This window comes from Diceros bicornis, chromosome 1 (genome assembly GCF_020826845.1).
Source record: "Diceros bicornis minor isolate mBicDic1 chromosome 1, mDicBic1.mat.cur, whole genome shotgun sequence".
In the NCBI taxonomy this organism is placed as follows: Eukaryota; Metazoa; Chordata; class Mammalia; order Perissodactyla; family Rhinocerotidae; genus Diceros; species Diceros bicornis.
This window is the reverse complement of record NC_080740.1, coordinates 19800771-19825720: the sequence shown is the minus strand read 5'-3', so window position 1 is coordinate 19825720 and position 24950 is coordinate 19800771. Positions and strand designations below refer to the sequence as shown.

Here is a 24950-nt window from a genome sequence, read left to right as displayed (position 1 = left end):
GCCTATTTCATAATTGTGAATTAGAGATGATAATTTTTATTCCATCTACTTCATGAACTATTGTGAGAATCAAAAGTGATAACCAAGAAGAAAACCCCTTGAAAAGCAAATGGTACTACTAAAGAAATGAAATGTGTTATTACAAAAAACACTATAATGTCCCAGAGATAAAAATTATTAGATCATTGTTGATGGAGTGCTGAAATTATCCCTGCTCAGAGCTCATCCCTAAAACAAGAACAAAAAGGGAGACTATAGAAGTCTATGCCGGATACCTTTGTAGGCAAGTGTGTGATCCCCTAGTAGAGAATTCAGTGTGGTTTGGCAAAATAAGAGTCCAGTGTTCCCCAATACTCAGGAGGAAACTCCATCCCCTCTTCTTTCTCCTTTTTCAGTCCCTATCCATTCTGCAAGACTCCTTGAAGTAATGGAGAGCAAACAAGCCTGGATTCAGTAAATACAAAGGGCTGTTGTCTTGAGCATGTTGGGAGAAGGGTGTGGTAGAGTAACCTTTGTGTCCCTCAGCATCCCACTTCCCTACCTCCTCCCACTCCAGCTTCATTTAGAATCAGCTCAAAAACTGAGATATTTTGCAAATATCCCTGCCAAGAAAAACACCTTAGCTAAACTGGAATGTTGTCCATAAAAATAGCAGTATGGGGCCAGCCCCAGTGGCCTTGTGGTTAAGTTTGGCCTGCTCTGCTTTGGCAGCCCAGGTTCAGTTCCTGGGCGTGGACCTACACCACTCATCTGTCAGTGGCCATGCTGTGGCAGCAGCTCACATACAAAAAAAAACAGGAAGATTGGCAACGGATATTAGCTCAGGCTAATGAGCTAAATCTTCTTCAGCAAAAAAATTAAAAAATAAGAAGTAAATAGCAGTATGGTTATAGATGAAGTCTTAATGCTTTTGGCCTCTCAATCATTGGCTCCATTATTTCACCAAGCCCTGCATTCAAATTTGGCAGTAGGACAGTGGTACAAATTGTCAAGTCATTCCTATTATACTACAAATTAGTAAAACTATTTTTTGTTTTGTAAGCATGTTTAAATTAATATGCTAAATTTATTGTGTTAAGTATTCATTTACTAGAAAAAGCCGATTTATTTTTTTTTAATCCTACCAATTAACCTACAGAAAGAAGGTTAAGTACTATATTCTTGGATTACTTGTTTAATTTTAAAATAACAGTTTCTTTTAAAGACAAAGGGGGCTACTTTTGGCAATGACTCCAAGTGAAATCTATTCCCAATCAAAAGACCAGGCATACAAACTAAGCCTCTTGAGGAGAGGTAAGAAGGAACCAAAGGTAGCTCCTGTGAGGCACTTCTTACCTCAAGCTCCAGGACGGTAAAGGCTGAGTGGGCGAGAACCTGGAGGACATTATGCTAAGTGAAATAAGCCAGGCACAGAAAGAAAAATACTGCATGATCTCACTTATATGTGGAATCTCAAAGTGTTGAATACATAGAAGAGAGTGGGATGGTGGTTACCAGTGGCAGGAAGATAGGGGAAATGGAGAGATGTTTGTCACAGTGTACAAAGTTGCAGTTATGTAGGCTGCATAAGTGGAGAGAGCTAATGTACAGCATGATGACTATACTTAATAATACTGTATTGAATACTGGAAATTTGCTAAGAGAATAGATTTCAGGTTCTGTCATCACACATACAAAAAAAATGGCAACTATGTGAGAAGATATGTTAATTAGCTTGACTGTAGTAATCATTTCACTGTGCATATGTATATCAAATTATCATGTTGTATGCCTTAAATGTATAATTTTTATTTGGGAAAAAACAAGGCTAAGTGGGTGAATATCATTTCCTCACATACCCCTGGCCTCTGAAAGTCTCCAGCCAAGCCAGATATATGGTTCTACATAACAGTGGAGAACCCTTACCTATCACCATTCAGCTCTGTGTGTCAGTCCTAGAAACATAACTTGGTGAATCCTAGTTCTTGTCTGAGGACACAATGCCTTCCATGTTAAAGATCAGCTTCTAAGGCATTGGTGATTTACAACTCAGACAAATGAAATAAAAGTGAATAAAAACCTAAACTCAATCAGGGCAACAGGCATCTCCAAATACTTCCAAATACCTTGCACAGGAATACCTACTACCCACTTTTCTCTTTAAACATAATATACTAAGTTTTAACCTTTTTACAAAAAATTTTAATTCATTTCATTTCTACACTGAAATATTGTCAACCTTTAGTTCAAATGTCAAAGAGAGTCGCTCAGCACTGTGGCCTACAGGCACTTCTAGTCTATATTAATAGTTTCCAAGCTGTAGGATTTCACAAAGAAGACAGTTTACAACCACAAAAACCTGTAAGGTTATAATTTCAGAATAAGGGAACTTTAAATTGAAAACACTTAACTTTAAGAAACACCCATGATATTGCCTATTCTCTTTTTCCTCAGACCCAGAAAAACTCTAGTTATGTGATCCATCCCAGTCTGCTGGATCTGGCCAAGGGCGTCTTTCTCTCTGCTTGTTGGTTGGGATGAAGTGGGGCTGCATCTCAGGCTCAAGCATGGCTCTGTTGGTACCTCAAGTCCAGCATGCCTTGTCTGCTCAGGGCATCTGAGAATAAGCTCTCCGGGGGCTTGGAACACTCCTCAGCATGCGTTGAGTTTAGTTGGGCTTTCCTAGTGGGCTGCGTCTCTCACCATCCAGGACACTTCACTAGTGTTCATCTCAACTGAAGAACTGGAATGGGGGGCAAATTGGGGCATTGAGAAGAGGGATAGAATAAGCATTAGAAAAAGTGAAAGAAACTTAGTTTCTAAACTGTAGAAACACATCTCAGAATAGGGAGTTACGTTTGATAAGATGGAATTTTAGACAGATTGAATTCATATATAAGGGCTGTTTATCTTTCATATTTCTTTCTTTACATTTTTTTCCAAGTATGTTTACATTATTTTATTTCATTATACTCTATCACATGGAAAACATATTTTTAGCTCATTTTGCCCTTTTTTGTACATATTTTTCTCTGTGGGGTAAAAATGTCAAACGTACATCACACATGCACACATACATGTACACTCGTCAGACTTACGGTATCAAACCTGTACAATCCTAAACAAGTACTTTGTCATTCCAGAGAACTTTTGGACATATTCACTTTAACTATAGGGTGTTTTTTTTCTATCCTATTTTTATGAGAGATCAAAGCCTACACATAAGTCTAGATAAAAACTGAAATTTCAGAATCATAAAATGTTAACCTATATTTTGCTTTGAATGTTAGAGTTAAAGGTGACCTGGATAAAATCCATTTTGTTCAGCTTTTTAAAGTCAATGATAATGAGTTAGAAAATGATTAATCACCTGCATATTGTAATGTACCATCACTTTTATTAATACTAGAAATATCTATGAGACATAGTTTTACATATGTGAAGTGTAGGGGAGCAGTATTAAGACTGACATATCACCTGGGTAATAGCCAACTTGCATCAGATGTGGAGGTACTACTGGAATGAATAATAATTAAAATATATACCTAATCGCTGCCTGTCTTCGGTAGTGCTAATTGCTGTCATTGAAAAGACTGAATTAAGAAAAAGAGAGAGAAAGAGAAAGTCATTCTTCATTGAAGCTATCTCCCTGTATCATTGGGAGCCTATTTTTAGTACCTATAGAAGTCATGATTTTTGAATTTATTAGGGGCTGTGATGAATGATAAAACAAATCATCCATTTACATATCTTGACACTGCTTTGGAGAATACTATTTCTTACAAGCAAGTGTCACATTGTATATAAAAGCTGGCTAATTGTGTGCTAATCTTCTGCATTATCTAGAACTCTCTGATGTGGTATTCTGTCAATAGTAATATTAATTTTACTTATTTCAAATGTATGAAATATCTTCTAAAACTCTATTTCTTTTATAATTTCTGCTCTTTTACATTGTATAATTTTGCATTCAGCTGCTAATTAAGATTAGGAGTGTAAATTATAGAATATGTATCCACTTTAAACCATCAAGCTTTTGTAATACATGAAAATACTAATATTTTATCCATTTTAAATGTAAAGAGAGAGAAAGCATTTAAGAACATTACTAGATGTTGTGTTTGTTTTCATGGGTTTTTTTCCACACAGTTCAATAGTTTCATTGATCTACTGTTTCTTACAAAAATCTGCCATGCTTTGTGAACTTCACTTTCTAATCTCATACAGCAACCCTTCCTTTATGTTATTCCTGCTCTCCCTGGTCCCAGAACAGTAGGGTTGCCTTGACAAATCTATTCAAAAGCCATTCCTCGGCCTTTATTGGTGGGGACTGGGGCCTTTGAAATTCTCTCCTCACTGCAACACAGCTGACATCTTCTTCCAGACAGAATGAATTAAGGAAATACAATAAGACACTTGATCTACCAGTCAAGGATCTTTCCACAGTGAGGACGGATTCCATGGTGCACAACCAGGGCAGCAAGCATCTAAAAATACACAATACATGCTTGTTTACCGGAATAGCAATCAGCGATTTTTCCAACATGATTGATAGGATGATTTCTTTTAAAATAAAATCTGTCTGGAAATTCATTTTGTGTGTGTGTGTGTATGTGTTTTGGAAATTTTTTTGATAAACCATATGATGTTTATCACATTTTTAAAGCCAGACTTCAAATACAGACTTAAAATGTATGGAAGGAATATAGATTATTTTTATTTCATTGGTCTGAATTGTAAATCATCCTTATCTTAGAGGTTATCTTTAATACTGAAGGCTTTGTGTCCTCAGACACACAGCTACAATTCACCAGGTTGTGTTTCTTTTGAACTATTGATACAGCCTTGACTGAAACAGGTTGAAGTAAAAATTAAAAGATAGTATATTTATATGGGCCAGATTTTGAAGAGTAATTGCAAATTTTGTTTCTTGTAGTATTACAAAGACAAAGAATATAGTTTAAAAATGTAGCTATTCTTTCACATGTTCAAATTAATATTTATCTCCATCTAAAAGTTAAAAATGGACACCCTTTTCAATTTCCCTTTTTTTTATATAATTTTTTATTTATTTATTTTTCCCCCAAAGCCCCAGTAGATAGTTGTATGTCATAGCTGCACATCCTTCTAGTTGCTGTATGTGGGACGCAGCCTCAGCATGGCCGGAGAAGCAGTGCGTCAGTGCGCGCCCGGGATCCGAACCCCGGGCCGCCAGTAGCGGACCGTGAGCACTTAACCACTAAGCCACGGGGCCAGCCCTCAATTTCCCTTAATTATAATCCTACCCTTCTCTTAGAAATATATTGCATCATGGTTCACAGAAAGTTACATGTCTTCTTAATATCAGCACAGATGATTCACTGAATTGTAGAGGATAAACTTTTTTCCAAGTAATTACTGTTTACATAAGAAAATTTTTTACAGTGCATGGAAAAAAATTGAATATACTTCTAGTGGTTGATTATATAGGATAAATTAATCTCTGCAGCCTAAAATGTTGGTCTTGGCTTAAATTATGTTTCAACAGAAAATTGCCTCTATTCCATTTCAGAACTGTTGTAATTGGGTCTCTAGCACAGAACCATTAGACACATCAGTGGAGTCCATGCTGCCTGACTGTCCCCGAGTCTCAGCAGGTAGGTGTTTGATAAGAAATGTATGGATTTCTTTTAAGGTGAAAAAATATGCTAATAAAATGTGGAATTCTGTTTTGTGAACTAAGGGTGTTGTTTTGCCTGGAGTCTTTGAATGAATTATTGGTGACATACGGTATGGGTCTCATCCACTACCAGAAATTTGTTAAGTAGCTGAAAATTCTTACCAACAATCTCAGTAAAGCTGAATAGGTGAAACAATTTGATAGTAATATAGACAGTTGCTGTTGTAGCTTAGGGAGACAAGATGTACCTAAGTAAAAAGTTGATTAGATAAGGACTGGGTAGCCATACGGGGTCTCAGAGTATTTGACTCTGATTGAGTCCCAAGTCAATGATACAACAGGCAGTTAAGGCTTGAGTTCATGGAAGAGAGATTGCTGTGGCCTAGAGTCTTCAGAAAAGTTTTTCATACAAAAGATTTTGGCTGGGCCTTGTGTGTTAGATAGGATTTGGATTGTAGGAAGATGTGCAGGATGGCATTCTAGGCAAAAGAAACAGAGCAATGTAAGGAGTAAGGGCTGGAATGGATCTGAAGATGTTCACAGGGAACTAAGGCAAGACTGGCCTGCCTATTGAAAGGAAAGAGGTGGCGGGGTGAGCACCTCAGGAAGCGGGTGGCCTCCAGACAGTTTAAGGATGGCACTGATTTCCAGCCTACAGGATTTGTACTATAGTCTCTAATCTCTATGTAAGAGGAGAGAATGACATTTTTCATTGCTTTCTGGTTTTGGCTTTCACAGTTCTCAACCAATTTTGATAGTAAACACAAAGTGAGTAATGGTATCTGGTTATGGCTGCAGAACAGAAATGGGCTTGCTATGGCCATGGATGCCAGAGAATGAGCAGAAGTTTTCAGTACAAACTGCTCACATAACAATCATAGGAGATAGCTAATCACTAGGTACTCAGAGTTGTATATTTATATATTTGAAGGAAATAATTTGGAGAACAGTTCAAATACTAGGTAAAGAACTATTATTATAACTTAATTTCACTATCCTTAATACCTGAACTTGAACTGAGCTTCACTGTCATTATAGCTAAACTTTTAAGTTCTGTCAATCGGAGTTCAATCAGAGAAACAGACCATTAGGAGATATATATGTGCTACAATATGTATACATATGTGTGTGTGTCTGTGTGTATGTATATGTATATGTGTGTGGATATATTATACAATTGATTCTCTGTACTAGCAGTAATTATGTTCTATAAAGTCTCTGAGAACACTGAAATCGTGAATACTGAATCACTACTTCTAGGGGAAATACAGGGTTAGGTTCCTGCAAGCCTCTGGTCACAACATTTTCATCAAGCAATCAATATATAACCTTGTTTTATGAATGTTACTGTTTAAAGACATGTTATTTAACATATATTGTTGTTTCACTAACATTAAACTCACAGCCAACAGCACTGTAACTCATGCCTGAATGAAGCTTATATAACACAGTTATTTTCTCCTTAAGACACATCAGTCTTCTTGTGCTTAGCAATATACACAACGCTTGAGCACTATACTTGGGGGCCATTTCAAACCGTGAAATCACCAACAAAAGCACAAAAATGTGAAAAACATGGCACTAAATAGTCTGCTAGAAGGACACCTGTTTACAGTATGAGAACTGAAACAAGAAGGCAAAGCATGGCCTTGATTGACCTTATTTAGGAATGTGCATGTTGAGCAACTCAGTTTTTTTACCATTCTGAATCTGCGCGTGTCTGCAATTGATCACAAAAGCACCATGAGTATTGATTTGAGGAGTTAGAAATCGATTGTAGTAAGCAGATGAATTCACAAATATGGAATCCACAAATAATGAGCATTAACTGTATATAGTAAAGGATTTGTTACAGGGATTTGACCAGAGCTGGTTAAGCGGTCTCTGTAAGAATGTTGACTGCACCTGATGCTAGAGCTTGAGTCTGGAGAGCAGATAGTTGTGCAAAGATGGATGTAAAGTGGCGGAAAGCAAGAACAAGCTAGAACCCATAAGCATGATCTGGAGCCCATGAGAATGGACTTAAACCCATGTCAGTTCTTGTGGCTTCTGTCCTGGGTAATGTGGGTGTCCTTTAGAAGCCAGTGCCCTTTGTCATGGAGCTAACCAGGCAAACACCTAGCCCAGGAGTCAGAGAGGCTGAAGGAAAATGCAGGGGAAAGTGGAGCAGAAGCAGTTCTAGCCACTGCCTCATGCCGCCAGATGAGCCAACAGATAAACAACGTGTGAGCCAGAACTGGCTGCTGCTTGACTTGAGCCCTCCAAATTTCCCACAGCAATCTCCCTGTCCACCATCCTAACCAGAAACAGACAGTCTGAAAAGAAATTCTGGAAAATGTGGTTCAGCCTAGCCAAATTCACACATTACAGAGCCTCCACAGTCCACCCCTTGTCAGCTTGGCCCTCATATACATCTCCAGACTTAATCTTCAAATAAGACATTAATGAAGTCATACTTCCACCTAACATGATACAGCTATCCCGTGTACCACTGAAAACACACTAAGCCTTTCCCCAGAAGAGGATACAAATCCCCTTCATTGTCCTCGGCTGATGTTCATTCTTCTCACCTTTGATATCCTATAATTTAAATCCTGAGAGAGAAAGCTAATTACTGTTGACACATCTTACATGAGATATTAAGGGAATAAGAGAGGAGAAGAAAACAAAAATATTTATATATATTCATATCAATCTAAGGAAGAAATACTCATCAGAATTACGTTCCTCATTTTTGCAACTGGTCATGTAGTTGTAGCCACATCCTGAGGGTCTGGGCCATTAGCAATCTTGCCTGAGGTACCTTGTTGTAGTTTTCTATTGACATTAATCACAGGAAGTACTAACGTATCCTAGAGGATTTCCTGCATTGCAGACATACTCCTCTTTATTCCCATTGTGTAGTTGCAGCTCAATTTTCCCTTAGTAATCAGGATCAATCACCCCAGCCAATATAATAACAGTCTGTTGCTTATTAATTCTGTGGTATAAGGAGCCCAAAGTGGCAAAATGGCAGTCTCAACTTCCAGTTCAGTGGAATCATTGTTGTGTCTCCTGATAGAAGCATTTCTCCCCATGGAACTAAGACCTTCAGACCAACAGCCTAAAGTCATGGGAATGGGAAGCAACTGTTTTGCTAGTAGATTACTAAGGGTAAGAAGAGGAGAAGGCAGTCCCATTTCCACCCATTCATTCCCAGATTGGGAGAAATAGCACAGTATATTAAATGCTGATTTAGAGAAAATACCACATCCTGAAGGACATTGTCTCAGCCTCACAAAGTGTTGTCACCTAAGCAGCCACCATCACTAAGTCTTCAAAAAGTCATTCCACCATTCTATCAAGCCTGCTGCTTAAGCATAACGGGGAACATGGTAAGACCAGTGAATGTTGGCAGACCTCAGGCTCTTTCTCGTCCTCTTGCTTGTTCTCTCTGATGGAAGCCAGCTGCCATGTTGTGAGCTGCTCTACAGAGAGGCCCATGTGGCAAGGAATTGGTATCTCTGGCCTAGAGCCAGTGAGGACCTGAGGTCTGCCAACAGCCACGTGAGTGACCTTGGAAGAGGATTCTTTCCCAATAGAGCCTTGAGATGACTGCCACCTGGGCCAGCACCTTGACTGTGGCCTTGTGAGAGAGAGACTTTGAGCCAGTCACCCAGCTAAGTCACGCTCAGATTCCTGACCCACATGAACTGTGAGTGATAAATGTGTATTGTTTTAAGCTGCCACGTTTTGGGGTGATTTGTTCCACAGCAGTAGATAATTAATACAACAGGCTTAAAACTTTAATTCTGGTGCTCACTTAAGCCTACCTTAACTTTTTTTGAGGCTTTTATCTTTGCTCTGATACCTTAGAGTTTAAAAGCAGCTCTTTCTAAAAAGGCAGTAAAAAGCTGAATTGAAGAGAGTTCATTTCTACCCTTGCTCCCCCACCACCTCATTAGACTTTGCTGTACAATTTATCAGAGACAAGATATTAACTTTTTTCTTTATCACCCTCATTTGATCTTATACTAAGTCGTCTCACTATTCAGCTCTTCCCTGACCAAAGATTTTTCTTAGGACAGAATTGCTACTCTCTATAACCTTCTATTCTCTGTGGATTTTTATTCTGACAAATTTGGCTTAAATCAGAAGGAGATTTCACATACACTCCCCCGCATATGTCCATTTCTTTCTCAGATATTTTTGAGCACTTATTATGTTCCAGGCACTGTTCTGGAAACTGGGGACATAGCAGTGAACAAGAGCTTATCACAACTATCTTCTTTTTCCCAAAAAATTATTTTTAAAAAAAACTGTTTCCTGGTCCTCTGCTAGTGGGTAGCTTCTCCCTTCTGAAGGGGGCATCAACATAAAGTGGCATCAAATGAGAAGAGTTAGGGCCAGCACCCCCAGCATTTTCCACACCTACTTATAAAAACTGAATGGTTTTTCAATCAAAATCAGTGATTTTCCTCAAAGAATCCTTAAAAAATGTTGAACAAGGAGTATAACATGATCAAAATGGGATTTTAAAGAAGATTAAGTAAGTAAATGGATAAAAGAGACGAGCAGGAAGCTGGTGGCAGTAGACTCAGCAGGCTGCGGCAATAAAGCAAGTGTATGGGCTGATGGTGTGAACCGGAGTGGAGGCAGTGGGAACCGAGAGGATAGGAGAGCCACAACAAATACGACTCACATGGGCAGAAGCTGCACTCCTGGATGATAAATAGATTGGGTGGAGGCTAAGGGAGAAGGAGGAGACGACGATAAGCTCCAGTGAAAAGTAACTGGGATAATGAAAATACCATTACCAGAAGTATCAGGGAGCTGGAGGGGGAAATCAATTAAGGGCAAGAGGTGATGAAACTGTCTTATGACTTAATTGAGGTGATAGCAGGAAATTCAAATGGAAATAACCAAAGGTTGTTGAAGTACCTTTGAAACACCTGAAATTCTCTGATCTATAATCCTGTTACTGTAATCTAACATGTTAACATTATTTGAAGATTTCAACATGTGTACTGACCGCAAGTTAGTAATGGATATCCAGACTATACATTCAATTTAGCGAAGTCTTTTTTTCCAGCTTTCTAAATTATAAAGATTTTTTTCTTGTTATAATATGCTTTTATCTTTTGACTAGAACTTTCATGGTCAAAGCAGTCATATTACCTATAAAAACACATACTCATTTAACACTGTATTTTTTCCTTTATTACCAAATATGTTTCCCTTTACAAAAAAAAAAAGACCCATTGCTCCTCATAGCTTCATTTTTAAAACAGGCACAACAAAATTTTTAAATTATATTTAAAATATCACTGATAATTATTTTCAGTACAGTGATACTGTTTTTATTTTTCTTTTAAAAGCACATGGAATACTTGACAACTCCCTACTTAAAAGTTGGCAATGTTGCACCTTATACTTAAAATGAAGTCTGACTTTTCAGTTATTATAACATATAGTGAATGGTGGATATTGAGGGATCTTGAATATATGTCAAATGATGGTTCCCACTTCTTTCTATTAATAATGTTTCCTAGTAATCAGCCAGTTAGAAACAATGTTATTCAGAGAATTATATTATAGGTTAATAGGATCTATGTTTGCAGTATAGCCCACATTCTGGTTGGTTGTTAGTTATAAAATGACAACAACAAATAATTAGCCTCACTTATCTTGTAGAAATGTTATGAGGACAATTTTTTTAGTATCTGGAGGGATATTTCGAGTCCATCAGAAGGAAGGCACTGTAAAAATGTAATGTGGTACTATATATTCTCATTCTCATTTTAGAATTTAAGGCTATCATTTATTTCAAAACTATTATTGATCATCTTAATCCTGTAGGAGTGAAAAGGCATTTGTAGGAATATTCTCCCTTCCATTTCCCTGTCTCCAGTTCTATTTTTAAACAGCAAATAACTTAGTTATTCATGTTTTCCTATGTTCTCTGTGACATTGATAAGGATCCCAAAATATTACACAGAAACCGGAGTCACAGAAAGATAGAAAATATAGTGAAGAAATCAAAAGGAAAACTAATAGCCGAAAGAAAAATGTTCAGAAGGACACAGAAATCTGGAAACAATAAAGCTGAAAGAGACGTTGAGATAGCAGTAAAGATGAAATTAGAAATGATCTTGCATGGTGTGCTGCTCCCCAAAAACAGCTAATATAATTTTTGACCGTGTACAAGGAGGCATTCCCCCAGGGCCAAAGGAAAGCACAACATAAAGTGTTTGAAAACAGACAAGGTTACAGAGCATTGACATCTTTGATGTCTTACAAGTCTGGACACAGCTTGCTTTGGTTGGCACATGACTGACAGGCTGCTCTTTGCCAGACTGGTTCTAACTGGGGTAGGTTTGGGTAAGTACTGCTGCTGGGGCTCCTATACTTTCAGCTCCCCGAATGTGCTTCTTATGTGCCTCTCTGGGTTTGAGCATTCAGTCTGCATGCATTCATTCGGCAAGTATTTACTGTGGACCAGACATTGCTCCAGGTGCCAGGGACAGAGCAGGGAATTACAATAGATAAAAATCCCACATGGAGCTTACGTTCTAGTAAGGAGGACAGACAAGATAAATAAGGAAAGTATATAGTATATTAGATAGTGGTAATTGGTAGGAGGAATATAAAGCAGGAAGAGAGGACCTGAAGTATGTGTATGTGGAGGGGAGGATTTGAATTTTTAGAGAGGTGTCCAGAGAAAGCTTCGCTGAGAAAATGACATTTCTAGGACATTCCTTCCAGTCCTGAACTTCTGCCACCTCCCACTAATTACGACAGTATTTGCCTATCTGACTTGAGAGATCCTTTTCCTGGACTTCAGGGTACCTACTCAATTCTGAAATCTGTGCCATTCTTTCTTCCCAGCAGTCTCTTGTTCTGGATCCTTGAAAACCTGACCTCATCAGACCCACTTTATCAGTTCTCTAAGGTTTATGGTAACCATAAAGCATAGTTGCCAGCAAGTTATTAAGATTATTCCACTCTTCCTGAAGCGACACATATAGAAAAGTATAACATCTGTATGGCAGTCTGGGGTTCACAGATAAGGCTGCTTATGTCCAGAGGTGAATGGACAGAAGAACCCCTCCTGGCTGACCTGAAGGGTGAAGGGATCAGTATTTTGACATACCTGCCATCACTTTACACTAGGCACACAGGATGGAAAACCCTACCTCATAGCTTCATTTTTCCACCTACCATTAAGGAAATACCTGAACCTAGATGCCCTAAAACTATGTGGTCTAGATGTCTGATGCCTGTCAACATATTTCCTCCCAGAACTTGTGTCCATCTAGTTTTTCCTCGCCCTTGTCATGGTTTGAGACAGGCTTTTCTCTATTATTTCAGCTTACCTAGAATGCTTGATGTAAATCAGGGCACCTCAAAATTAGAAAGATAACAGCATAAATGTCAAAAAAAAAGAAAAGAAAAAATTTAAAAAGAACTATAGTAGACGTCTTAGGAGTTAAGAATTAAACTTGAAAACTTACTATATTTAGATAATCATTTCTTGGTTCTGGATTTAGAAGGGAGCCATTGATAACACTTACCTAACTGTCAAGCCCCATTTCCCCACCAGAACAGAAAGTGGAAAATTAGCAATTTCTAGGTGAATTTGAATTGTAGAAAACCTGCTAATATAACCTTAATTTTTCTTTGCTTAAATAGTCCAGATTGACTGTTTACACTGACTGAACTTACTGAGTATTTGCTAAATATTCACTTTGCTTTATTGCTGAAAATATGTCTTAAGGAAATGACACTAAGGAGTTATTTCTCTTCTTTGTTAGTGAATAATCACTTCCGTCTAAAGATAGCACTGAAAAATCAACAGTAATTGCTTCTAGAATGTGGTGTCATTCAGAATGTGTAGACAAGTTGAGTTGTCTGAGATATTTTTAGACACAGCTCAAATGAATTAATTGAAAATCTATACTTTGCCTTGTAAACAGACCTTAAAAGTCAAGGCATATTAGCATATATGATACTCTACCACTTTTTGACTACACATACTGCTCAAGAATTGTAGCATTTCTCTTTCCATTCAAAGGATATATATTCTAATCCTTTAAGTGATGTTTTCATTAACTAAATAGCACTTTTCAGGCAGTTTTTGTTCATTACTGTAGAACTGGCCTTGTAGCTATTATTCATCAGTTAGTTTCCCTATTCATTGTTCTATGCTACCTTATAATTATTAGTTAATATCAAGAGTGAGTATTCTAAAAGTTGACCACAAGAAATTCTTGTGTTTTCAGTGACTCATTCATTATAATTAGCCAGAATCAGGAACTCTGGGGAAATAACTGACTAGAGAATCATTTAAAATAACCTATCTAAATCTATGATATTTATGTAGATCACCAATATTTGCCCTGATTATAAATACTTAATCAGGTCCAATATTCCTGTGATTTTGACTCTTTCAGTTTTCCAGTAATCACAGTGAATATAAGTAGTCTCACTCCAGAAATCTCACTTTTAAAAAAAAAAAAATTAAAAATAGCCACCATGTTTTTTACAGCTTTCTGAACCAATTTGTGAAAAATCCTTCCAAGAATTTGGCAGTAAAGGTGACAACTCTCCTTTTACTGAGCTCTTTCCTTTAAAGATAAAAAAATCTAAAACTAATTATTTTCAAAATGCTCTTGGATAAATAACCGAATAATATGAATTTGTATTTGTACTTGAAAATTATGAGTTAATTTAGAATAACTATTACTTTTAGTGTCCCCATAGCAGTGTCTCATGGCTCTTGATGTTATGTCCCTAATTGTTGGAAAAGTAAGTTGGGGACCAGTGATACCTGAGACAGATTGTTCATCCTTTTTGCCATACATTAAGTGTTGACCTCCCTTCCCGTGGCCGTCTGTGCTTTGCTTGTCCTCCCTTTTTCCTTCCTTCTGCCAGCTCTGTCTGGGTCACTGCTCTTGATGGCTCTCTCTGCATATTGCTCTCTGACTCTCTCTTTCTCGTCTGGTTTAGTCTCTATATTTGACTCTCTTCTTACAGCTTTTGCTTCTGTGTCTCCCTGGCTTCCAGTCCCCCCGACCTAAAGACTCTTTGTCCTGCAGCCTCTGGAATCTCATCTCCCCCAGCCTAGGCTCTGCTTGGCCCTGCCTGACCTGTGTGGTTTGCCTGGGTCCACTGCCCTACACTTCTCTTTGACTGTGTGATATGTGCCTCTCTCAAGCCACAAGGTCTCTGCTCTTGCCCACACATTCCCAGTCTGCTCCCATCTACCCACCCTCCCTGCCTGCTCTGTCTGTCTTGTCACAGACAGACATCAAGTTACCAGCGATAAATCTGTCTGCTGGCAAAAATACCCCCAAAACATTCCTCTTCAGAGAAACTGCATTGCTTTCTAGAAGTGATTCAGAACATCTAAAATAAATATTCTCTGGTACTGAAAGGAAAATTCAAAGTGAACGTTAGGCACCACAGATAGGCCGAATATTTTCTGTTTATATATAAAATCCCAAGATGATCTAAGTTGACTATCAGCACTTTAAAAGCAGAGATATATTTTTAAAAGTTTTTGTTTCATCATATTTCTTAAAATATAGTCCTTCTTTAAAGGAAAATAGTTCTATTTGATGATAAATTTTGAGAGAGTTTGATCAATCACTTCAGTTTTTAAGTATTAAAATTGATTAAGTGATATACGATGTCTGTTCTTTGAGAATTGGTACTACTGTTTCTATCTATTTTGTCTGTTAATATCCCCTTAAACCATACATGTCTCACCCTAAGTATTCAGTATGTTATACCAATAAGTAAAGAAATCATATACCAGCTAGTTTACAGATGTTTTGAATAATCTCATGGCACAATCCTTGACAGAATTCAATTGTATTACATAATTTCTTTTTTTTTTTTTTTTTTGTGAGGAAGATCAGCCCTGAGCTAACATCCATGCTAATCCTCCTCTTTTTGCTGAGGAAGACCAGCTCTGCGCTAACATCTATTGACAATCCTCCTCCTTTTTTTTTTCCCCAAAGCCCCGGTAGATAGTTGTATGTCATAGCTGCACATCCTTCTAGGTGCTGTATGTGGGACACAGCCTCAGCATGGCCGGAGAAGCGGTGCGTCGGTGTGTGCCTGGGATCCAAACCCGGGCCGCCAGTAGCGGAGCGCGTGCACTTAACCACTAAGCCACGGGGCCAGCCCCATAATTTCTTAATTTCCAAAATATTATAGAAGTTGCTTGTTAAAAATTTGGGCAAAGAAACATAAACATCATTTTAAGCTTTGTGTAGCAGTGATCTCTATAAATGAGACTTTTGTAAGAGACCCTAAATTAAAATTTTCTAATAACCTTCTAAAATCAATATTGGCTTAGAGGTTCTTATATTTTTAGCTAATGTTTCAGATGTTTTTAAAAGCAGTATGAATTATTTCAGATTTTTAATTTTATGTCTTCTTAATAAATTGCCCTCAAAGAAATTGAGTCTTCTTTCCATTTTAATTTTTGTTGCAAAGTAACCACACCTTTCCTGCTTAGTTTCTAGAGGGAAAGTGACTGAATTTAAAATAGGTATTGTTAATTGAACGCCACAAATACAAATGATTAAATATAACCAATATGTGGGAAAGCTATTTGTGGAACCAGAGGATATGCAGTTTGAATTTTATAGTGAGAAGTATAATCTTCCATAGCCATTGTGGTGTAGATTTTTGCAGCACTTCTCTTAGGAAGGAATAATCCCTCAGAGTTACTTGGTTTTGCTTTTCTTCAGAAACAATATCAAGCATATCAAATCAACATAGGCAGCAAATCTTAAATTTTAGAAAATCCAAATTTAATTATTTTTACCAGTTAATGAATTGATTAATTTATTTCCCCTAAAATTGGAGCCTAAGTCCATGTCTAACCCCAAAAGTGAGTTATTCTTGGTTCTCTTGAGGAAAGAAACTAACTATAAATATTTATTCCTTAATTCCACAAAGATTTATTGAGCACTTAATATGTACTAGGCACTAGACTAGACTCTAAGGGTATAAAGATTGCTAAACATGACTCTTGCCCCTCAAGGAGCTCAAGTCTTCTGTTTATTGTAAAGATTCTCTTTGTTCCTAATCAGAGGATGATCATTGAAATAGGTGGGGTGGGGAGGAAGGTTAAGGACTTGTGAACTGATTCAGGACCACCAGTAGTAACTCTTAGTTCGCTGACACCCTGCTTTATTAAATGGTGCCCCTCTGCTATCTAAGAGTTAGTGCATCTTCTGAAAGTATCCACCGTTCTTCCATACAGTTACGAGACCCTGACTTTTTACTCTAGATATATGTTCCAAATGAATGTGTTACTTGTCACTTCAAACTCTTTAATGGTAGTAACTCTGCATTTATAAAGAGCTTTGGATTTATCATGATTGTGGGAAATTTGTATTCTCCCAAATATGTGGAGAATTAATTCTATAATATGGCCAGATGAAGATCTACAATCACATTGTCTACAAAATGGGGATGATACTAGTACCATCTCATTGGGTTTTGGTTAGAATTCAGTGAACTAATCCATATAGGACTGTTAAAATAGTACCTGGCATATAGTTAGGACTCAGTAAATACAGGCGGTCCTCCCTTTGCACAGTTCCAATATACACAAATTTCAATTACCATCGTTTAGTTAAATAACACCAATCCCCTAAAAAGAAGGTTTAAATTTCAGTTACCACAATATATTAACTGTGAATGATGCATTAAGTACAAATCTCTGTGTGAATAACAGATGCACATCATGATCAGTGGCCAATCATATCACTTCTTTCAAAATCTGCCACCGACCGATCACTGCATATGTTATTCAGTTCATGCACAGATAGTACTCTCTTCCATTTTACAAAAATAGATGATCAAAAGTGAGGCTTGGCCAACAAAGATGAAAGTGCAGCAAAGAAATGAAATGCTAGAAGTGAAATTGGAAACTGTGATGAAAAAGATGAAGATGTCCCAGAGGAAGTGACGCTAGCAAAAAAACCCTTCACATCAAGTGAACTCTCAGAGATATTTCAGGACATTGGAAGGGTGAAGGATAAAATGTCAGAAGCTGATCCAAACTTAAGAAAATGACAGTTTGCCAAGGCATAGAAAAGATTGCTTGAACCATATCATAAGTTATATGATGATAAGGCAAGCACCAAACTACTTTTAATCAGTTTTTTACAAAGAAAGCATTTTAATTCTCACTGTTTCAGTGTTTTAAATTACAGTGTACTAAATAAAATCAGTTTTACTATTTTTTCATTCCCCCATTCATTATTAGCTGACAGAGGATTTTTAATGTTTTGACAAAAAAAACTTAAGCTCACGGAAAAACCATAGTTTTTCCCATTGATTATTATAATCACTTTCCATGGTTTCTGCTTGTATGGTTATTTTCATAGTCCCACACTCCCAACAAAGCAAGGACTTCCATAGTTATTATTATTAGAAATTATTTGTCCAGGTACTATAGTTTTAGAGAAATCATTTGTTGCTTTTCAATATTTGAGAATTAAAAACTTTCTGTCATTTCTCTCCTGCTTCTTTCTTTGTATTTCTGGATTATCTAAGTCCTGATTCTAGTCATGTCTCATCATAGGGTTACTCTCAGAGCCTCCCACTGTATCTTCCACAGAAGTATGGTATTTATTTATTGATTGATTGATTGATTGATTGAGGAGATCAGCCCTGTACTAACATCTGCCAATCCTCCTCTTTTTTTGCTGAGGAAGACTGGCCCTGGGCTAACATCCGCGCCCATCTTCCTCCACTTTATATGGGACGCCGCCACAGCATGGCTTGGCAAGCAGTGCGTTGGTGCGTGCCAGGGATCCAAACCTGCGAACCCCGGGCCGACGCAGCAGAGTGCGTGCACTTAACCACTTGCGCCACCGGGCCGGCCCCATTCCGCAGAAGTATGGTATTTAAACTCCTCAATTTTCCTAGTCCATATTCTACCTTATTTCTTTACTCTCCTAAATCTACTTAAATTCCGCTGACCCTTTCCCTTTCATCTTCTTCCTGCTAAAGTCCTATTCTTCCATACTCTCCTTCAACCCCCGAAAGCCTGTCAGTTCTTTAATACATTGTCTTCCTTTCCAGATAACACCTGGCCTAGAACACATCCTTCTGAGAAACTTCTTCAGATTCATTGGTTTCTTCCTTATGTTTCATCTACATTTCTGTCAATCATAAAAGATAAATGCCTTTCTTGAATTTAAATTATTACAAGAAATTCTATGTAAGCAAAATGTAAAATTCTAGCTGGAAGCCCAGGTTAACACTTGCCAATGGTGTCATGGTTGGCAACAAAATAAAAATTAAAAATAAATGCTGTGCATTTTCACCATATTCCCTTTTGTACTTCTTGAACCATGTGACTGTATAGTTGAATATTCAAAAAAATAGTGAGTAAAATTTACATTAAATAATGATAATTGAAATCATGCTTTCCATTTTCCACTCACAGCTGGTTTGAAATAATTGCTTCCTAGAGTTCTGAGGCTTTCAGAAGATGAAACCTTTATCTGCCTGATGTTATCCACACACCCATAGAGTGAAGAGCAGGCTACTGGGAGCTGCAGTGGACTCTAGACCAATAAATGTGGATTTGGGCATGAGTCCTTTGCTCAAAAGAGAGGCCGATAACCTGGGTGGTTCTCTTCAAGACCTTTGGAATCATAGTGAGGTGACTTTGGAAGAGGATTCAGTTTTATGAGCTGACTTATTACCTCACTGTCTAAAGCCGAGAGCTTTGTCAGGTTTAAAATGCTAAATCTACATATTTAGATAAAGTTACTCTGCTGGAACTTACAATTTTAGGTCTGGTACTACTTCTTGAATTTCCCATGGTCATTACTGCATTTCATGTTACCTAATATGTATTCATTTTCCAGAAAAGGTATGAGTGTCTCTGTTTGGCTTGCTTCAGTTCATAGAGATTCCAGGGAAATTCACAGAGGCCCCAAACTTATAATGGTAATGGCACCATATCAATCAATTTGCAATCTCTTTAACAAAATAATTCTCACAGCACCTAAAAGAGTTATCTCTTGTAAACAGACATTCTATTCTACTTGTCATCCTGAATTACTGGTTTCACTGGTCATAAGCTGTCATTTCTGTTAGGTGTATTTTACTATACAATGTAATGGAAAATTTTTTGTTAAACAAGTTGTGTATCTTGTGCTCTAAAGTGTAAGCAGAGTACAAATTTGAATGTAGAAGACAGTAACTGTACCCTGACTAGAGTAATCTGTGCAAGAACATCTTGAAAGCTTTTCTTCTGTAACAAGGGCAAACTCAGCTAAAAAGTTCATTTAAATCCTGCTTGGCATAACAAGAACCTTTAAACTTTATCTTGCTGTGACTATCTGTGAATACACCTGACTCATCACCAACTCCTTTCAGCTCAGTTCTGCTCTGCTCAGCTGCTCCTCCTTCCTTATCCAGATATTTAACATTCTTTAAGGACTTCTTGTGAGGGCTGTAGGGTTCTTATACTTAATATTATTTCCTAGCACAGAAAGTTCGTAGTTCATGAATATCACAGATCTACAGAATAAAATGGAAGGATTTTTCCCTATATACTCTAAATCTCTTTGTAGTCTCTATGTGGTTGTGTCATATCAGGAGCTTTTATTTCTAAGCAGCAATTAGAGCAGTGTCATTTTTCTAACATAATGAAAACAACAACGAAAAGAAGTAACAGCAAAAAAAGTCCTTCATAATCTGAAATGAAGAGAATCAAGGAAATTCTATGTTGGCAGCACTACTACATTCTAGTTTTTCTCTACGTATTTTTTAGGAGTAAAAGCATCTTGTATTACTGTTATTCACAGATAGCTGTCCTTTGCCCACGCTCTTGTCCTCTCTTATCTCCTGTGCAGAAGAGTGCTATTGCTATCTATTTTGTGAATTTATCTCATAGAGCAATAAATGATTCTATTTAGTGAGGACATTGATTTGATTAACTCCTTGTCCATGTTATTGCAACTTTAATGTTCTTATTGTATGTCCATTACCTTCAGGTATCAGTTTTTCTTAATTGCATAACTTATCTTTGACATCTCACTTTGTCTACAGTTTTCTACTTAAAAATCCACACAACGGATTAACAGTTTAATCATTTCAGTGTATTCTGAGGTAACTTTCAGTGAACTAAATTGTTGTAATGTGTGGTGTTAACACTCTTGCTGTGAAGTGGAAGGCATCGTTCCTTACTATTATCAGCTGCCACAGTTTTACTAGATTCCTGACTTTGCTTCCTAGACCCAGAGAGAGACCTCCCAGTGACTGGTCTCTGGATCTTGACTCTTGCCCTTGCCTTTTGTCTTTCTCCCTGACTAATGTGGTTCTTGAGGACCTACACTTGCTCTTCTGGTGACACTGCCCTTATGCCCTGATGTCTGGTCAGTGCTAAGTTACTAGAACACCTGCAGAGTAGGAAAAACTAAAAAATTAGTTATATTATATATATTATATATAATATATATTAGTTATATTATATATATTAGACCACCTAGTCTGCCTTGCCCTCTCTGTCTGACTTGTACATCATTCTTAGATGTTCTAGTCTACTCTGTTGATTTAATCACATTCAAAAAGTATTTTTTTGGAGACTGCTAGAGAAATGAAACTTCCCATACATTCTTGAACAAAGCCCTGTCCTCTATCTGGAGCATGAGCAGCTTTGGGAGAGATGCATTTGGAGAAATGAAGCAGCAAGGATCACCTTCCTAGCCATGAGATAATTGATCAACATGACGATGTAAGTCAAAGCCGGATCTCCCTCACATCTGGGTGTTTTTATGCACTTACTGTACTCAGAGCACTGTAGATAGCTCGTGCACTAGCATATTGTTTGACCCATAAGTACAAAATAAATGGTATCTATAATGTCCAATTGGGAGGTTCCATATCTCCTAGGTGGAGAGCTAAGACATGAAACTCCAGCTAACTGTTTAAGGCAGCCAGTGTATCTGAGTGGAAAGGCAGTAATTTCAGAGCAGAGGGAGATCACTGTGCTCCTGAGTGTTTAGGCAAAGCTTTCCAAAAAGATGAAACTTGAACCAAGCCCTAGGAGGATGTTTATTGTTAACTTTGCCTCTACTGTTTGCTGCTTCTTCCCATTAGTGGATCTTGGCAGTTGGTTTTGCCATCTTAGAATAGAGAATACTTAAGGAGAGCCTAATAATACAAATCCTGATACTTTGTGTACTTCTGCTTAAAACTTAACTTCTCTTAATTCCAAAGGTCCTAATAATAGAAAACTGTTAACTTCTCTTTGGGCAATTGTGGCTCTCCTGCTCTCCTGACAGTTTCTCTTCTCCCGTATTAGATTATAAATATACGGGGCCTGGGACCATGTGTTTCTTATCCTTACTTTGTAATTCCCTGTGGATAAGACTGGCCTGCTTCTTACATTGTAATCTAATCACTTACTAAGAGGTCTCTGTATTCGTTGAAGGTGATGGATTAGCTTTTCAAACCCCCAGCCCAAACAGTGCTGCTTGTCTGGGGCATTCCCATCACCTGCCTTCCTCTGATCTCTATTTCTGTTCCAACCAAATATGCCCCTGCTTTTTTTCCCTGATCACTCCATTTCCATAGCACATTAAATGTACTTTCAGGAAGATGTCAAGACTTCTCTTAAGAATATGGGCTGTTATTTGTGACAGCACATATGCATAAACCAGGAGATGGGCACATTGGCAAATGAGATCTGACCACTACAGAGAGAACCTTAACTGAGAGCACCGAAGTTAATTTTGAAACCCATCAAGTTAATATAGCCTTTTTAATTTAGTAAATGTTTCTAGCTACTATGTTTTAACTCAGTTAAAATAATAAAGCTTTCCTCAAATTCATTTCAACTCACTTTTCTCCAGTTTGCTAAAAACATATTTATTCAACTATTGTTTTTAGACAACTAATGAACCTTTTCTCTGATTCTCTTCTGCAGCTGGGCTGGTTTCAATATGTGGGCCTTAATTGATACAATTGCTCTTTTCTTTGTTTTTTTTGTGAGGAAGATCAGCCCTGAGCTAACATCCGTGCTAATCCTCCTGTTTTTGCTGAGGAAGACCGGCTCTGAGCTAACATCTAGATACAACTGCTCTTTATTCCACTTTGTGATCCACCTTTCATTCTGTTTTGCAGACACCAGTTGGTTGCTTTGTAATTTTGAAAAAATTGCATGTAGGTATACCTGGAAAGAATAGATATCAGCAAAATTATTCTTAAGTGAAATTTTGTATATTGTAAACTGTTTTTCATAGACCATCATCTTGAAATCTAACTCAAGGCAAATATGAAAGTCTTCACCATTAATGCTGCAGATTCATTTATTTGACATTAAACAAATATTGACTTCCCACTCTGTGTCAGATATAGTTCCAGGTGCTGAGGATCTAGCAGTGAACCGGCCAGACAAGGACCTTGCTCTGGCACGCATTCTAGCCAGGGTTGCAATGAAGATGCAGACAACAAACAAATGATGAATAACACAGCCTTTAGAGATGGTAGCTGATTTCCTGATTCTTCTTTTTCCCTCTACCATTGCTTCAAGGTCATATCTACAACCTCATTGCCTGCAGTGTTGAGATGAATTTACTCTCATAATGCTACTACCCCCATCTGGTAAGAGGTGATTAAGGGGCTTCTTCTAGTACAGGAGAGAAGGGATGGAGAGGTGCCTGGGAGGGTCAAGTTTTCTCATTATTAAACTGGACCTAAACATGCTCTACTCTCAGAATTGTACAGTGAGGATTCATTCAGCAAATATTTATTGAGCAGCGTATCAGTCAGGGTTCTATTATGTTCCAGGCTTTATAACACCTACTGCATGCTCTTAAGTACCTCACACTCTAGTAGGAAAGACAGAGTCATAAAGAAATAATTACTGATAAATGTTATCATAAACACATATATCAAGTACAAGGAGAGTAGCACAAAGCAGCGCTACTCTCTGCCAGGGGGAAGGCTTTGCCATAAGATGACTTCTAAACTGCATCTTAAAGATAACTGGAAATACAGTGTGCTTCATTTATTCAGGAAATGTTTACTGAGCACCATCTGTGATCCAGGCACAGTTGCAGGCACTGCAGACACAGCAATGAACTAGACAAAGTCCCTGCTCTCTTGATAGCAGAAAAACAGATAATAAACATATAGACATATATTAGGTGGTGATACCTGCTAATACCAAAAAATAAAGGTTAATATAGGGAATAGAGAGTGATAGGGGGTGCTGTTTTAGATAGAGTGGTCAGGGAAGGCCTCTCTAATGAGATAACATTTGAGCAGAATCCTGAATGATGTGAGAGAATGAAACTAAGAAGCAATAGGAAGCCATTTCAGACCGAACGAACAACCTGAATGAATAAAAGCATAATAGTCACAAAAGCATGGCATCTTTAGTGCAAAGTGAGATATTCTCACTGAGCCTGGGGTAAGATGCGGTGCAGGAAGTTGGGGGGAGTGTGGTAGATGAGGCTGGGAAAGAAGGAAGGAAGAGAGGGAGGGAAGAAGGGGCCAAATGGTGAAAAGCCATGTGTTCCATACTCAGAATTTCAATGTTCACCTGTTGATTAGAGGAAGAGGAGTTAAATTTTGAAAAAATTTTAAGAGGAAATGACATGGTTATATTGTTGTTTGGTCTGGTTAGGTTTGATTAGATTTTTGGATATTAGCTCCAGCAGCAGTATGTAAGAGACCCTTGAAAGGAGAAGCAGGAGAAGCCAATTATAAGGTTATTATTATGTGACCTAAATTAAAAGAGTAAGATGTGGCTAGAGAGGAGATGGTCGAGTTCAGATGTTTTAGGAGACCCACTATATAAGATCTGATGCCCTACAGAGTATGGGAAAGGTCAAGAACAGTTCCTCGGTTTGAGCTTGGGTGACTGAGTGGGGGATAATGCCATTAAGCAGCTCAGGGAGCCCTCGAGGAGTGGCAGGTTTAGAAGTGCAGGTAATGATTTGACTTGGGGCTGTGGGAAATACAGAACTGGAAATGAGAAGTCAGGGCCGAAGTACAGATTTGGCCGTTACCAGCATTTCCTGGAAATTTAGAAAGGAAGAGGAGCAAGAAGAGTAGTCAGCGTTGTCAGATACTGCAGAGAAGTCTAATAGGACGAGAATTGTTAAAAGGCCATTGGATTCGACAGTTGAAAGGTCAGCGATGACTTCAAGAAGACCAATTTCAATAGATGCCAGTGGGGCAGAACTGCATCATGGTTGAGTTGGAGAGTGAAGGGGTAAGAGGTTGGGATTGTCCAAGCAAGGTCACTGTCCTTTCCCCTTCCCCAAAGCTCTTCCTT

At 37.9% G+C, this 24950-nt stretch overlaps 1 protein-coding gene across 10 annotated transcripts in view; it reads left to right on the top strand.

Annotated features, from left to right (window-relative positions):
* FAM172A (family with sequence similarity 172 member A) overlaps positions 1–24950 on the top strand; it is a 412528-nt gene that overhangs the window by 275128 nt on the left and 112450 nt on the right. For 7 of the 10 annotated variants that reach the window (XM_058530416.1, XM_058530242.1, XM_058529948.1 and 4 more), the window contains one exon: positions 5531–5615. In XM_058530416.1, coding sequence (XP_058386399.1) covers positions 5531–5615 — 85 coding nt within the window. Of the gene's footprint in view, positions 1–395; positions 504–5530; positions 5616–19097; positions 19817–23198; positions 23270–24950 lie in introns of those variants that run through there. The other 3 variants (XM_058530162.1, XM_058530322.1, XM_058530591.1) reach the window with 3 other exon arrangements.